The sequence below is a fragment of the Gavia stellata genome, chromosome 22 (assembly GCF_030936135.1).
Source record: "Gavia stellata isolate bGavSte3 chromosome 22, bGavSte3.hap2, whole genome shotgun sequence".
In the NCBI taxonomy this organism is placed as follows: Eukaryota; Metazoa; Chordata; class Aves; order Gaviiformes; family Gaviidae; genus Gavia; species Gavia stellata.
Window position 1 is genome coordinate 7,776,713 of NC_082615.1, and position 12,919 is coordinate 7,789,631.

Genomic DNA, 12,919 nt, shown 5'->3' on the forward strand with positions numbered 1-12,919 from the left:
CCCATCAAAGCTAAGATCTTGACAAAACAACCGACCAACAGACCAGGCTTCCCTTTTCCAATTAAACACTGTGGAAGAGATGAGATATTCCCTGAGGATCAGAGATCACCACGGACTTGAACACAGAAGATACCTGAACCCAGTGAAAAACAGCCAGAAGTATTTTGAGGAAGACCACCAGATTCTGGCTGCAAAACCTTGGAGAAACTTATTAAGTCACTATTAAAGGTACACTCCCATCAGCAGTAACAGGAAACTAAATAGGAAGACAAAAAAATGCCTTCCACTGGCACCAAGAAGTACATTTAAAACTGAGCTGTCGCCAGTTCCATTTTACTCCACCAGCGCACAAAAGAGTGGAAGTCTGCCACCACCCTGATAACATCCCCCCAAGAGGAATGGAGCTGGGCGCTGGCACTGCCTGACACATGCTGGGTCCCCACAGTGGCAACCAGACACGGTTCCCATCAATTCGACTTTTAAGAAAAAAAAGCTCCTCTGATATTTCAGTCTGAGACTTTTTCCACTAAGATGTCAAATTCTTAACGGGTAGATGATGAAATCAGTTTGATGATACACATCCTAGAAGTAAAATATCCATCATCTTTGTTGTAAGATGTTTTTACAAAGCCATTATATCCTTGTTACATCATGGAAGACATTACATTGCAAGATTACATTGTGCAAGATATTACGCGTGCAAAATATAATACATATCTAAAAAGTTTCACTACTCATGGTTGCCAGTCTACATGGAAAAATTTTAAGGTCTTTCAGCATCATAAGTATGAGCATAAAATGCAAATATTCTAGTATTTGTAGGCAGATGAGAAAGCATCCCACTGGAACACCACCACAAACTCATGCCCAGGTCTACCTGCAACCTTCTCCAGCACTGCCAATATCCTAGCACATTCCATGACCTGAAGTACCAATCCTAATCAAAGTTCTCTCAAATCAAACTATACCAAGCCTAAAAATGGGAGATTAAATATTATAGCAAACTAGAGAGAAGCTTCCGGAGTTTCTGCCTCCTGACAGCATTACAAAGAATTAGGCAGCAAAGCTGCCCACCCTGCCTGTTCAAAAATCAGAGCTTACCTCCCAAGTCTGATGGCTTTTACCAAGTTTGGAACACCCTCCATCTGTATGCTGTCCTCTGCCTCAAACTGCTGATAAGCCTGAGGGGGAGAAAGAGAAACAGACCTGCTAGAACACCAAATCCAACCAGTACGACGCCTTCAAGAGGAATTACAAGTTCCTGCTACACAAGCCAAGACAGAGATCCAGCTCATTAATGAGCCTTTCCTAGCACTAAGACTATCTGAAGGCTCTCCTTGGTCAGCTTTCATCCAGCTCCATTCTTAGAAGCATGTCCCATACCAAAATTAAGATACAGATCAAGCATAATCAATCCCATGATCCAATAGGACCATATGACCTATTAAGTAGTTGCTAAAGAGCACACACATCAACCATGGATTGAAAGAGGGACTGAAGCTATCAAACAAGTATTTAACCTGAAAGTGGTAAGACCTGGAAAGCAGCAGCACAGAAAACTGGTTTGGAAAACAAGTGATAAATTTGACTCCTTGGCAAGACCGACATCCTTAAGTAGCTCTTACCACTGCAAACTATAGGTCTAGTTCTCAGTTTAAAGAAGTAGGGCACTTCCAATTATGAAGATAATTTAGCTGTCAAGAATGCTCTGTTGATAGCAAATATCAACACACACAGCTGCATGGTCTTATCCCTGACACTTCTGGACTGTTCAAGCATCCACTGTGTCTCAGACTCACAAAATCACTGCAATTTATCACTACAAATCTGACATAAAACTTCAAAAAACTTCTTAAACGTTCTGCTACAACCATTTACTATAAAGACAATCATATGCTAGGATATCCCTCGCAAAGCTTGAAATTCAAATGAACAGGGATATATACAAGCCAACTTCTACCCAAAATCAAGTTAAAAATCATTTGGATCTAGTACCAACTTCTCGCCTAGTCTCTGGCCAAAATAGCATTTCACTGAGAAAAGTTTTGATTGACTGACTGTTTTGAAAGCAGTGGGATACGTCATTTATACATTTGGCTATTGAAGCAAGTAACTTTGAGAAAAATCCAACACGAAGCCAGCACAAACACAGAACCTACAGCAGACTGGATTTGTTTTTCAAGCCAGATAACCAGCGACAACTCAGGAATCTAAGATTCTAAAAGATATTTAAAGCCATTTTCTTCATTGCTGCAACTTTTACACCAATAGAATTATTATAACACTCAAACTCCAGCACCTAAACCACTAGCACAATACTCCCTTAATTTAAAAGAAGTACATGAGCAGTTAATTATATGCCAGTGGATTTCAACCTCCTTCACCACTTTTGTTCAGCTATATTAATAGACGAGTTTAAAGCAGGCCAATCACTGCTCTAATTTTCTACTCCATTTTATTTTAGCCTCTGGCTTTGTAGCGTGCCTGGGTGCAATCTCCTGAGCTAACTGTACCCTCTGCTCCATCTAGTGGAATACCAATTCCCACAGCACGACACAGAAACAGCAGGTACGCTGGTAACTTCACAACGTAAGGCAGCCATGAAAGTAACCAAGAAATGCTTTAGCCAGAAACAAAGCCTTCCTTTCTGCTACACTTTGATGCTCACACTTCTCCTTATAGATAGTTTCTTCACATTTAGTAAATGATACCCGAGGCACAGTGTGCGGAAGGACAGTGAGGGAATCTGCCTTGTAAACAAACCAATGTAGATGAGAAACAGCTGCCCTGAGAAAAAAGTGGCAAACAGTAAGCTCCAAATTTGTTAATCAAGAAGTACAAGAAGCCAAGCTATTCTATTCCTTCTTTGCTGGAAGTAAGATTAATTCTGCTGTTCTCAGCCTTTGAAAAACATGTAGGAACAACCCAGACCCCCACTGACTCAACCTTAACTTTTCAACTTCTTTCAAGGATCTATTGAAAAGCTTTCTTGTATTCCATAAACACTACAAGTTGAGCCATACCTAGAAACAGCATTACTGACAGATGCATTTCATACCAGTTTAATTATCACATCATCACATGTGCAGATACGCTAGTCAAGTCAAACCTCAAAACAATGTTAAGCTTCACAGGCTGAAAGTTCCTATTAGAGTCTCCTTGTGAACTAGGCAGGCCTGTGTTAAGTTGCTGTTGCAGCTCTACGCAGGTGTATCTCAGACTATTGGACGCCTTCAGATTATACATCAGAAGATTGTCTACCTGGGTGTACATTATAGTAATGCTGCTATCCGGAGAGCTCAGATGAAAATAAATCACCAAATTACTTAACATCTGCAGAAGATTCACAACAGAACCTGGTCTCACATTTTCTCTTGAAGCCAGTGAAAGCCATAGTTCTGTTTAGCTTCTACGAAAATCAAATCTGCATGTTTTTAGGTCAGCTGCCAAAACGTTTGTCTCCTATCCCAAATAAAACCTACAGCAAGCAATATCAATTGCTGCATGATGTCACCTGACACGGGAAATACAATCATCCCAACAGTTGCGTCACAACATTTGCAGCTCTGAAGACCAAGAGCTGTTTCTCGGTTGGTTTTTTTTTCTTGTTGTTTTTGGGTTTGCTTGTTTGTTTTGGGGTTTGTTTACATATATAGTTTTCCCCAAATATAATCTAGTTTGAGCATAAATTACAAAGCTAAAGTTCGATAAACTTGAGGTATGGAAATATATCTGTGCCTTGGTTGTCCTGTCAAATGCAGTACGATACCTCAGTTGTACTTTAGCAGTAGGCAGATCCAGAAAAGGCACCAAATCTTTTAACTCCACAGCCTACCACCTCCATCAGAAGCCACTTCAACCATACAGACATCGTGTTTTTCAGATTCTCTCGTAAATAAGCTACTCTGAGAATGATTCCTCCAAAAAGCATATTCCAAAGCTGTTCCATTCCTGTAGTAAGTCCAAATACACTACAGTCATCTTTTACTCAAAAAAATTTAATTAACTTACAGCCTGTAATACATAAAAAGAACTGACATTCCCAAAGAGGGAGGCAAGGAAGAGAAATAAATTAAATCTCCTGAGCCGCCACAGAATTCAGTGGCACATCACATGAGTACTAAAAGGCACTTACCCCTTTCGGTAACTGGAGACCGAGCAGTATCCAAAGCAGTATCATATGCCCTTGTGGAGCAGTGCTGGACAAGTGAGCTGCGTATTGCTATTACAAGTTTTTAACAGCTCTAAGTGTCTAGTTTTCCAGACTCAAGGTTGAAATTTGAAACATTCTAATGCTGCAAACTAATTATAAGCAGAGCTAAGGATCTCACTACAGTAAAGACCTGAAACAATGTGGAAGTCAAATATATTCAAGCTCTCATAAAAAATAAGATTATATCAAAGACTGTTGTCTGCCTCAGACACATCACTGAAGTGGAAGGGAAGGAGAAGAAGAAGAGAAGAATTTAGGTGTTAAACTTTCACTTTCTGAAACTGGCATTTCCTTGCTTGGTGCCCAATATTCAGAGGTGCCCTCTGCTGTTGAGAAAAAAAATAATCCATGAAAGCCTAGCCAAGCCATAAAACCAAAAGAAGACATTTGCTCACACTCAATAAAAGTTTGCTAAAGACCGACAGCAAGAGCCTCTGAAAACTTTGCCTGCACCAACATCATCCCTAGACAATTCTCCAGGAACTCTGTGCTATTTACTTGCTTTACCTTCCACGAGCCACAGCCTCCTGAGAGCACTGACGCTGTCTTTTCTCCGTTCCCTGCACAGGTAACACTGACAGCCAACGCACACCAATGCAAGGGCAGAGGCAAACCATGGGAAGTTACAGGGAAGAGCAGCAGTGCAAAATGAGACAAGGAGATGGATCACAGGCCAAAGAGCCACACCACTGCAGCACAATCCTGCACTCAAATAGAAGTCACAAATCCTTACACCTCTACTCTCCTTTAAGCAGTTGTAAAGTTTACCAAAATATACCAGGATACAACGTGTCGCAGCAGTTTTTGGCAGCAAACTTGACTTGGGCACCACCACAACCCACCAAATACGAGGACCGAGTGCTATACATCATGCAAGAGTGGTAACCCAATGTGCATCTGCCCCTGCCATTCAGGATTTCATCATCTACTGTGGCTCACAATCCTCTCAGCAGTGCCACCAGGTCACGCTGGCATCTCTCCCTCTTTCCGTTTCTTCCTATGAAAGAGCAGAATATGGTAGTGCACACATCTAGGAGGTAGCTGACAGCAACTGTTTAAATTTGTAATGCAGGGGAAAAACCCAGTGAACCACAGAACCTTAGTAACTGGTTGACACAAAATAAGCTTCTTCTTTCACTTCTTCAATTTCAAACAGCAGGTTTATTCCAACCCAGCTAGTTGAATATGTGGCTATGAATGTAATCCCACATGATAACTTCAAGTGCAAATAAATGTTTATTTTTTTCTTCAGTGTGACTATCACTATGACTACAAAAACAAGCACTTATAATTCAGGACATAACAAAACTATGGCTTCTTGAGCAATTTTAGCTGGGACATGTGTTTAAGCACATACAATCATGCTGAACCCTACCACGTAACTTAAGAGCTGCCCTCTCTCAGGGCTAACTAGTCTTCATTAAATTCTCAGGATGGATGGTGTTCAAGCGAACGAGTTGAAACTTTTTAATGGACAAAACTTGTTCTTATGGGCCTTGCTTATTTGAGGAAAAACACATACAGCACAAGAAGTCTTGTAGTTAAAGAACTACATAGGACCACATATCTTACCTGTTTTCCATTCTGAACTATTAAGCAACATCAGTTTATGACATGATATCTCAGACTTTATACTCTGACACAAAAAAGCAAAGATGTTTCATTTGCTTACTTGCTCTGTGCCAGGCATTCACAATTCCTATTACTAATGATAACACTACCACTATTTTGAATGTTGATGTGGTAACAGTTGGCAATACCACAGACTAATTTAGATGCACCGGCAGTAGTATAGGAAGTAGAAGAGAAATATAGCTAAAAGACTTGTAGCTGCATCCATTGAATTAAAGTGACACATTGGTATCTTTGGTATTGTACGACATACAAATTGCCTTGCCTATAAAACAGAAAACAAGGTAATGCAGTAGAGTTAGACCTCTTCAAGAATATGTACACTAGTATAGTTTTCATACCCTAGAAATTTAGAGCACTAAAAAACAGTTCACTTGCATAATATTCATTAGGTGCTCAACAATTGCGCTTATATCCCCTTTGATCTTGCTCTGCACCAGCAGCATGTCAAATCTTAGTAGCAGTCTTGTGTTGTCCCAGACTTATCAACCCAAATCATAAGCAAAACTCGATGTTCAACACAGCCCTATTGCTTCTGCAAAACTACATTTTTGCCATCACAAAATGTTTTTCTTCAATAAAAACATTTTGGAACTGTTTAAAAGTCAATGCTATAACACCAGAACTTTATGTTGTTACGATAACTGTTTTCAACAACACTATTTCTTACAAAAAAAGTAGTTCTAGCCAACACTCGGTGGTTCTACTGGAACAATTGAGTTTCTCATGCAAATACTTTCATTATTATGATATATATACACACACATATATACGCACAATGTAATTAAACGTTTAAAATCATACATATATTCGAAGGCTTAATATTCAAGGCAAAAAAATAATTTCACATGAACAGATTTACAGAACAATATAAAATGGTGTTATGTACATCAGTATATAGTAAGTGCAAGTTCTATAAGAGAAGCTCCAGGTCTGCTGCCATATACATTGCCAGGAATTCAAATTATTTATCTTTTTTGTGCGACTAATTTGTACTTTTTATTGTATTAACAGAAAAAGTAATGGCATATATAACATGATGCAATCTTGACACCATAATCCTGTTGTCAGAGTACAGGGTCTCCAATCACCAAGCTGTTTGGGCTGTAGGCTTAGAGCACAGGCATTCTAGAAACAGTGTCCTTTGTTACCAAAACAGACGACTTAACTCTCCTTCCAATGTTTTCTTTTCCCCTCTTCTGCTGCTTTTAACACACACACACATTTCCATTCACAATAATCATAGCATTTCTGATACAAGTCGCTACAATATGCTTTATGATTATCCATTTTAGCTTGACTTGATCTATAAAGATACACTCCTGGAAATTAATCATCCTGGTTTTCACTAGAAAAGACTGCTTGAAGTGTTCCTCCACTACTGTCTGTACAGAATCCAAGAATATTTTAACTGCAATGGACCTGAAGAAATACATGCCTCTGAGATCTGCCAAAAGCATTCTGAACCATTCAAATTTCAGAAGGGTTCGGGTCTGCATGCCACCTATGTTAATCTTAACACTAGTGCACTAATACTTCTACCCTGCCACTGAAAATTAAACTTCACAGGAAGATTATATCTTAAGTTGAAAGAGAGAGCTGTAACTTGTTGCATTATGGACAGGAAAGGTGGCCAAGTAGAAATAAAGGAAGAAAGAATAGTGAAAAGCGCCTATTTTGACAACTAGCACTCTGCTTTTAGAAACTGATCTTATCGCAAGCTTATCAGGCTTGACACAGTCTTACTTTACATTTCTGCATGGCCCAGCAATAAAAGCTGTATATTAATTAACAGACATGCTAGTCTCACATCAATAGACGTTGGCTTAGAAGCTCAACAAAAACGTTCATGTTAATTCATATTGATCATTATTTCTACACTGTGCTAAAAAGGTTACATGAAAACAAAAATTATAACTTTCATTGCATGTTTAACAGACTCACAGCAAGATATTAATCCATTATTAGCAGCATAGGTCTTTCATCTTCAACTTAAGACTGCAAGGTGGGGGAGATGAAATGAGAAAAGAAGATTTCTGTGGGTTTGAATATTTTTTCCTCTACCCTTTACTCAGCTAGAAGTAGAAAAACAGGTGATCAAGTTTTCATAAATTACACAGAACATCTCTAAAAGTGGAAGTGTTCTTCCTTAACTCTTCTCCTGTAAAAACTAAATGCCTCATAGAAATAAATAATTCGGCAAAAATTATACAAAAGCTAATGAGAATTGGCATCAATCGTATTCTCATCCCAGTAGTGCTTCTAAACCTGAAGATTACATTTATTCTTAGCACAGACAACAGCTTAATGGGAAGAAAATTAGCTTATTTTATGATTACTAACAAGGGAATAAGTTCTAAATATCTCCTGAAAAAGCTGCTAAACATGAAAATAGCATGGTCTAAAAGGAAAACAAAACAAGTAGGATACCAGAAGAATCAGATTATGAGTCATAAGCTTGTATCTGTTTGCCTTAATTCTAAGGAAAACAAACTTGCACAAGAGTTAAACCTAGTTATCTGTCAAAATACAGGACTCAAACAGCACAGATATTTAGCAAATATATTATCATTTTACAGAACAAAATTTAAAACACACTGATATCACTTAAAGGGAGTGCAATATATTTTACTTACTTTGATCAGCATAGTTTTTTGCTTTTAGTTCAAGCTGTCGAGTTTGTGATTCTAATGCTTCCACTCTGGTCTGCAAGTCCTTTTTCTCTTGTTCTTGAGAATCTTCAAACTCGATGAATTTCTAAACAAAAAAAGTGAAGTTAGACTCAACAATTAATTACAGATTTATTTTTTTTTAGAAAATACAAGCGAAGTTCTTTCTCCAAAGAGAAAGAACAGATATACAGTCATTCCTAGATTTGCTTTTAAAAAGACTTTCACTTCAAGCAGCATGTAGGAAACAACACAGCACCCCTTCGCAGCAAGGAAGGGTGCAAGCACATTCCCAAAACAACAGAACAGCTCTACAGCCCACATTTAAACATGAAGGACACTAACTATTTTAGTCCAGTATCCATCAGTCAAGCATCCCACCTAGGTTGCTCCGTGTAATCACTGTCAACTAAGTGCCATCTACTTCAGAGAAGCCTGCTTGGGACTAACATAAGTATGAATTATTTAATTCTTTCCTAACTTCACACGCTTGCCTGCCAATGCTGCATGTGAATACAGAGAGTCTTGGTATCCTTAGATCTGACTGAACATCGGTGAAGCAGATCTTCACCTAGGGCCACGAAGGTCCTACTGCAGACACTGCAGTAGGGACACGCCAGCAATAGTGCCAACCAAAATTACATGCTATCTTTTCATTCCCACCCAATTTCTGTTATCATTTGATAGGTTATAAAATGTTCACAGTCTTCATCAAATACTTAATAACCATTTCCTACAATCTGTCAACTGCATAGAAAACTATTTATGGGCACTCTGCAATTGTGCTGATCACTATCACCTTCTGCTACCTTGGTTTACCAACTTTGTGTCTCACAGTATTCTGGAGTTCACAGATGCATATATCAGTGTCTACATTTTGTAACATTCAAGTTACCCATTCATCATTACAGCAGTTTTAAAAGCCTATTTTTTGCTATTTATCTCAACCAAAAACTTAAAAAATTCAGTGTGTACTGGTAGCGCAAAGAATACTTCTAATTGCCAAAGATGTATTAGGTCCTGTAGTACTCTCTATTCTGCATTGCAAAGAGAAGGCAGGGCCACAAACACAACTTACACAGGAGGGTCATCATACAGGGACGAAAAGCGTACCAGAAGCCTTCGCGTTAAAAAAAAAAAAACCAAACCAAAGATCCAAGACAGCTAAAGGGTCAGAAAGCAAGCTGCAGCTGGGTAGCACATGGAAGCAAAGAGTCAGAAGCAGCACCAACTTAATAGTAAAGTTACAGGTGATTTGAATATAAATTTTTCCTATGTATTGCTAGGAAAACCTAGTAGAAAGAGTACTTTGAATGCTCACACATCAACTTAATAAGTTAACCGATGTGTTTTATAGCTTTTACAAAAGCAGAAATTTGTAACCCTATGAAAAGAGCTTCAGTTTAGCTGGGTCATCAGAAGAAGTTTTGCTTAAAAATTTCTTCAGATGTAGAAATCCATCAAAATCTATGAAGTGGAACAAAAGTTCCCTTCAGACAAGCTCTCCACAGCTATCACAGGACTAGACATGGTGTTCATATGACTGTGCTTGAAGCTAAATCCTGAAACAATTGAGAAAGAGCTGACACTAGTCCAGGTAGCACTGCTTCTGCAATTTGAAATCAGTTCTTCCCTCACTTCAAGAAGACGTGCAGAAGTCTTTCTACCCCCTCAACACAAAGTTTGGAAATATCAATTTGACAATGTAATACTGAAGAACTCTAATTTTTAACTTGTTTCATCTCTCCTCTGCAGTAAATGATATGAGAGTTTTGCCCCTTTTACATTAGAGATTCAAGTCATGCCTGGCTTACTCATTCTTAGCAGACTCCCTTTTTAAAAAGGGCTTCAAAGTTTGACACAAATTTGGCACTGGGGCTAAGGACCAACATGGTTTGTTAAATTAAACATGGGAAAACATGAAAGAAGAATTATGAAACTGTAACATCTTTGTTTAGTTGCTTCTCTGATGATTTCCCTAAGTCAGATGCCTCTCATAACTTGCAAAAGGCCAATGACAATTATACTTCTGAACAAACAGCCGTTCAAAGCTATCAATGTCATTGTTACTCATGAACTAAAGATAGATATAATTTTGTACTTCCTCTCAAGTTCTTCAACTGCAACTACTAAAAGTGGTTTTGTCTTAAAGTTAAGTGGTTTGGTTATTTTCCACTAGTTTACCTTCATTTTCTTAAAGTTAGAATTTAAGTTACATCTCTTCAAAGTGTTTTTATAATTAGAGCTGGATCTTTTTTTTCCTCTGTTGAAAACTATACCAGATCATCATGGATTGAGTATATCAGGCTTTGACTGTTTCTATTTTGTTTCATCTCTCCTTCCAGTGATAGTACTAACACAGGCAGAGCCCCAGGAGATTGATCATCTCGTCCTGACTAAGCCTGTAGGACTATGATGGAAGGACTAGTCAGATAAACCACGACAGCAGCCAAGGATAGGCTGTACGCCCATATTAAAAGACTTTTTAAAAAAAATTTATACTGACAAAGCATTCAAATATTGCACATCATCTACATTGTTTAGTAAATGCAGCAACGTATGTAGGAACATGTAAGCCACTAAGTATATGGATACTAGACATTCTCTTATTTCAACGCAAGCTACTGGTTACACAAAATACCAAGGTAGCCATAAAAAAATATAGCTTTCTTCATTTTAAGTGACATCTTGTCTAGGCCGCAATATCTTACAACTCTAACAAGAAGTGAGGGCGTTTCGGCTTTTTTTTTAAATTTTTTTTTAAAAAGCTGAAGGACACCAATGCGTCTTTAAAACAATGAGACCAAATACTACAAGATTACAGAAGATACGGCTAGAACACTCCTTAAAAGGTCATCTTGTTTCAAGGCTCTGATGCCCAGTATCGATGTCTGGATCTTAATTTTGATTAGGATATAATGAGGTGTAAGCACAGGATATGATGCACACCTCCTTCTGCATGTGCTTACTGCTGAAATCCAAGCCTGTGATACCTTCATAAACTATGTTTGGTAACTCCCATTTAATCCTCCCCATTTTCTCCAGGCAGTATCAACTATGTCATTTCAGACAGACATTTGTCTAACCTGTTTTTAAAAACCTCCAATAAAAAGTATGAAAAAGTACTTCGTAACTAAGATTCAGAAGTCTTCATGTAATCAATTTTAAATCTACTTAAAGTTTACAGCAATAATCATTGCAATAAATATGACTACACAGCATACACATTTGGAGCCCTCTTTCATGCACATAACCATTCAACCACTTAGTAATACAGTACTAGCCAAATGAAACATTTTTTCCTACACTTATGTCATCTTCTGTTTCCTTATATTTTAACTTGTTTTCCCGTCACACGATCCAGGTGCAATACGAAGCATATCTGACATCAGGGTTCCACCTACTTGGCAGTCTTTATTACCCTATGACATGTACTTCACGAACTTTTATTGCAATGATTCCAGCTTTTTAGCCAATGGCATGTTCTTCCTGGAGTAGGTAGAGAAAATTAACTACAAAGCCAGCTCAGCTGGACTCAGGGTAGAGAAAAATAGACGTAACTGAAAACAACCGAGTAACTTCTACACTATTTTAGCAAGCTTTCTTTATAATGGATCTCAATTTTGCTCTCATATAAATTAAAATAGCAACCATGTATTGGACATCAGATTCCAAGAACAGCTTAATCCCACCAACAGCAGAAAAGCTAGAAGATGTATTAGACAGCTTGACATAGCTAAAAGGAGTAGATTTTATCCTGTTTCCAAGTCCACACAAAACCTCTTCTGCTAGCCACACACGCACACCCCCAGGTATGGAGTAGCATACTTCTACAGAAGTAAAACTTACTAGCGTATAAAATAGCAGAACCCCAAATCCTTCTTCCTCTCCCACTTCTTTGTGGCAGGGCACGCTGCCTAACATTCACTGAGTGGGAAGATAAGTTATGCAGAACTGTAAGCAGAACAGCAGAATATCTGGTTCCTCTATTTCTTTAGCTGTACCACACAACATACCATGTTAAAAGTCAGACAAATGGCTTCACAGCAATTAAAAAGATCACGGCTGTTACCTAGAGGACTGAGAAGCAGGCCCAGAATTTCTGAAATAATCTTTTTTTTTTTAAAAGTCACTATAACAGAAGTCCACAGGCAACAACTTTCACGATGTTTCTTCAGTAACACTTTTTAAGTACAGGAAATAAAGGAGGCAAGTTAGGACAATGGTGTAAGGAGACTCCTATTCAAATAGTAAACCATCAATATTCATCAAGATACTACTGCAAATAAAAATTCCTACAACAGCAAGCAGAAAGCAAGAGATATGTTAACTCTCCAGGACAGTCAGAACATATGATATGGAATATTGAACTTAGTAGCTCAAAATTCTCCATTTTGCTAACAGA

General features: G+C 38.2%; 1 protein-coding gene across 2 annotated transcripts in view; it reads right to left on the reverse strand.

The window, feature by feature from the left end:
- The window catches only part of SPAG9 (sperm associated antigen 9), a 60,953-nt gene that overhangs the window by 45,683 nt on the left and 2,351 nt on the right, over positions 1–12,919 (reverse strand). For both annotated transcript variants that reach the window (XM_059828361.1, XM_059828362.1), the window contains exon 2: positions 8,482–8,602. In XM_059828361.1, coding sequence (XP_059684344.1) covers positions 8,482–8,602 — 121 coding nt within the window. The remainder of the gene's footprint in view (positions 1–8,481; positions 8,603–12,919) is intronic.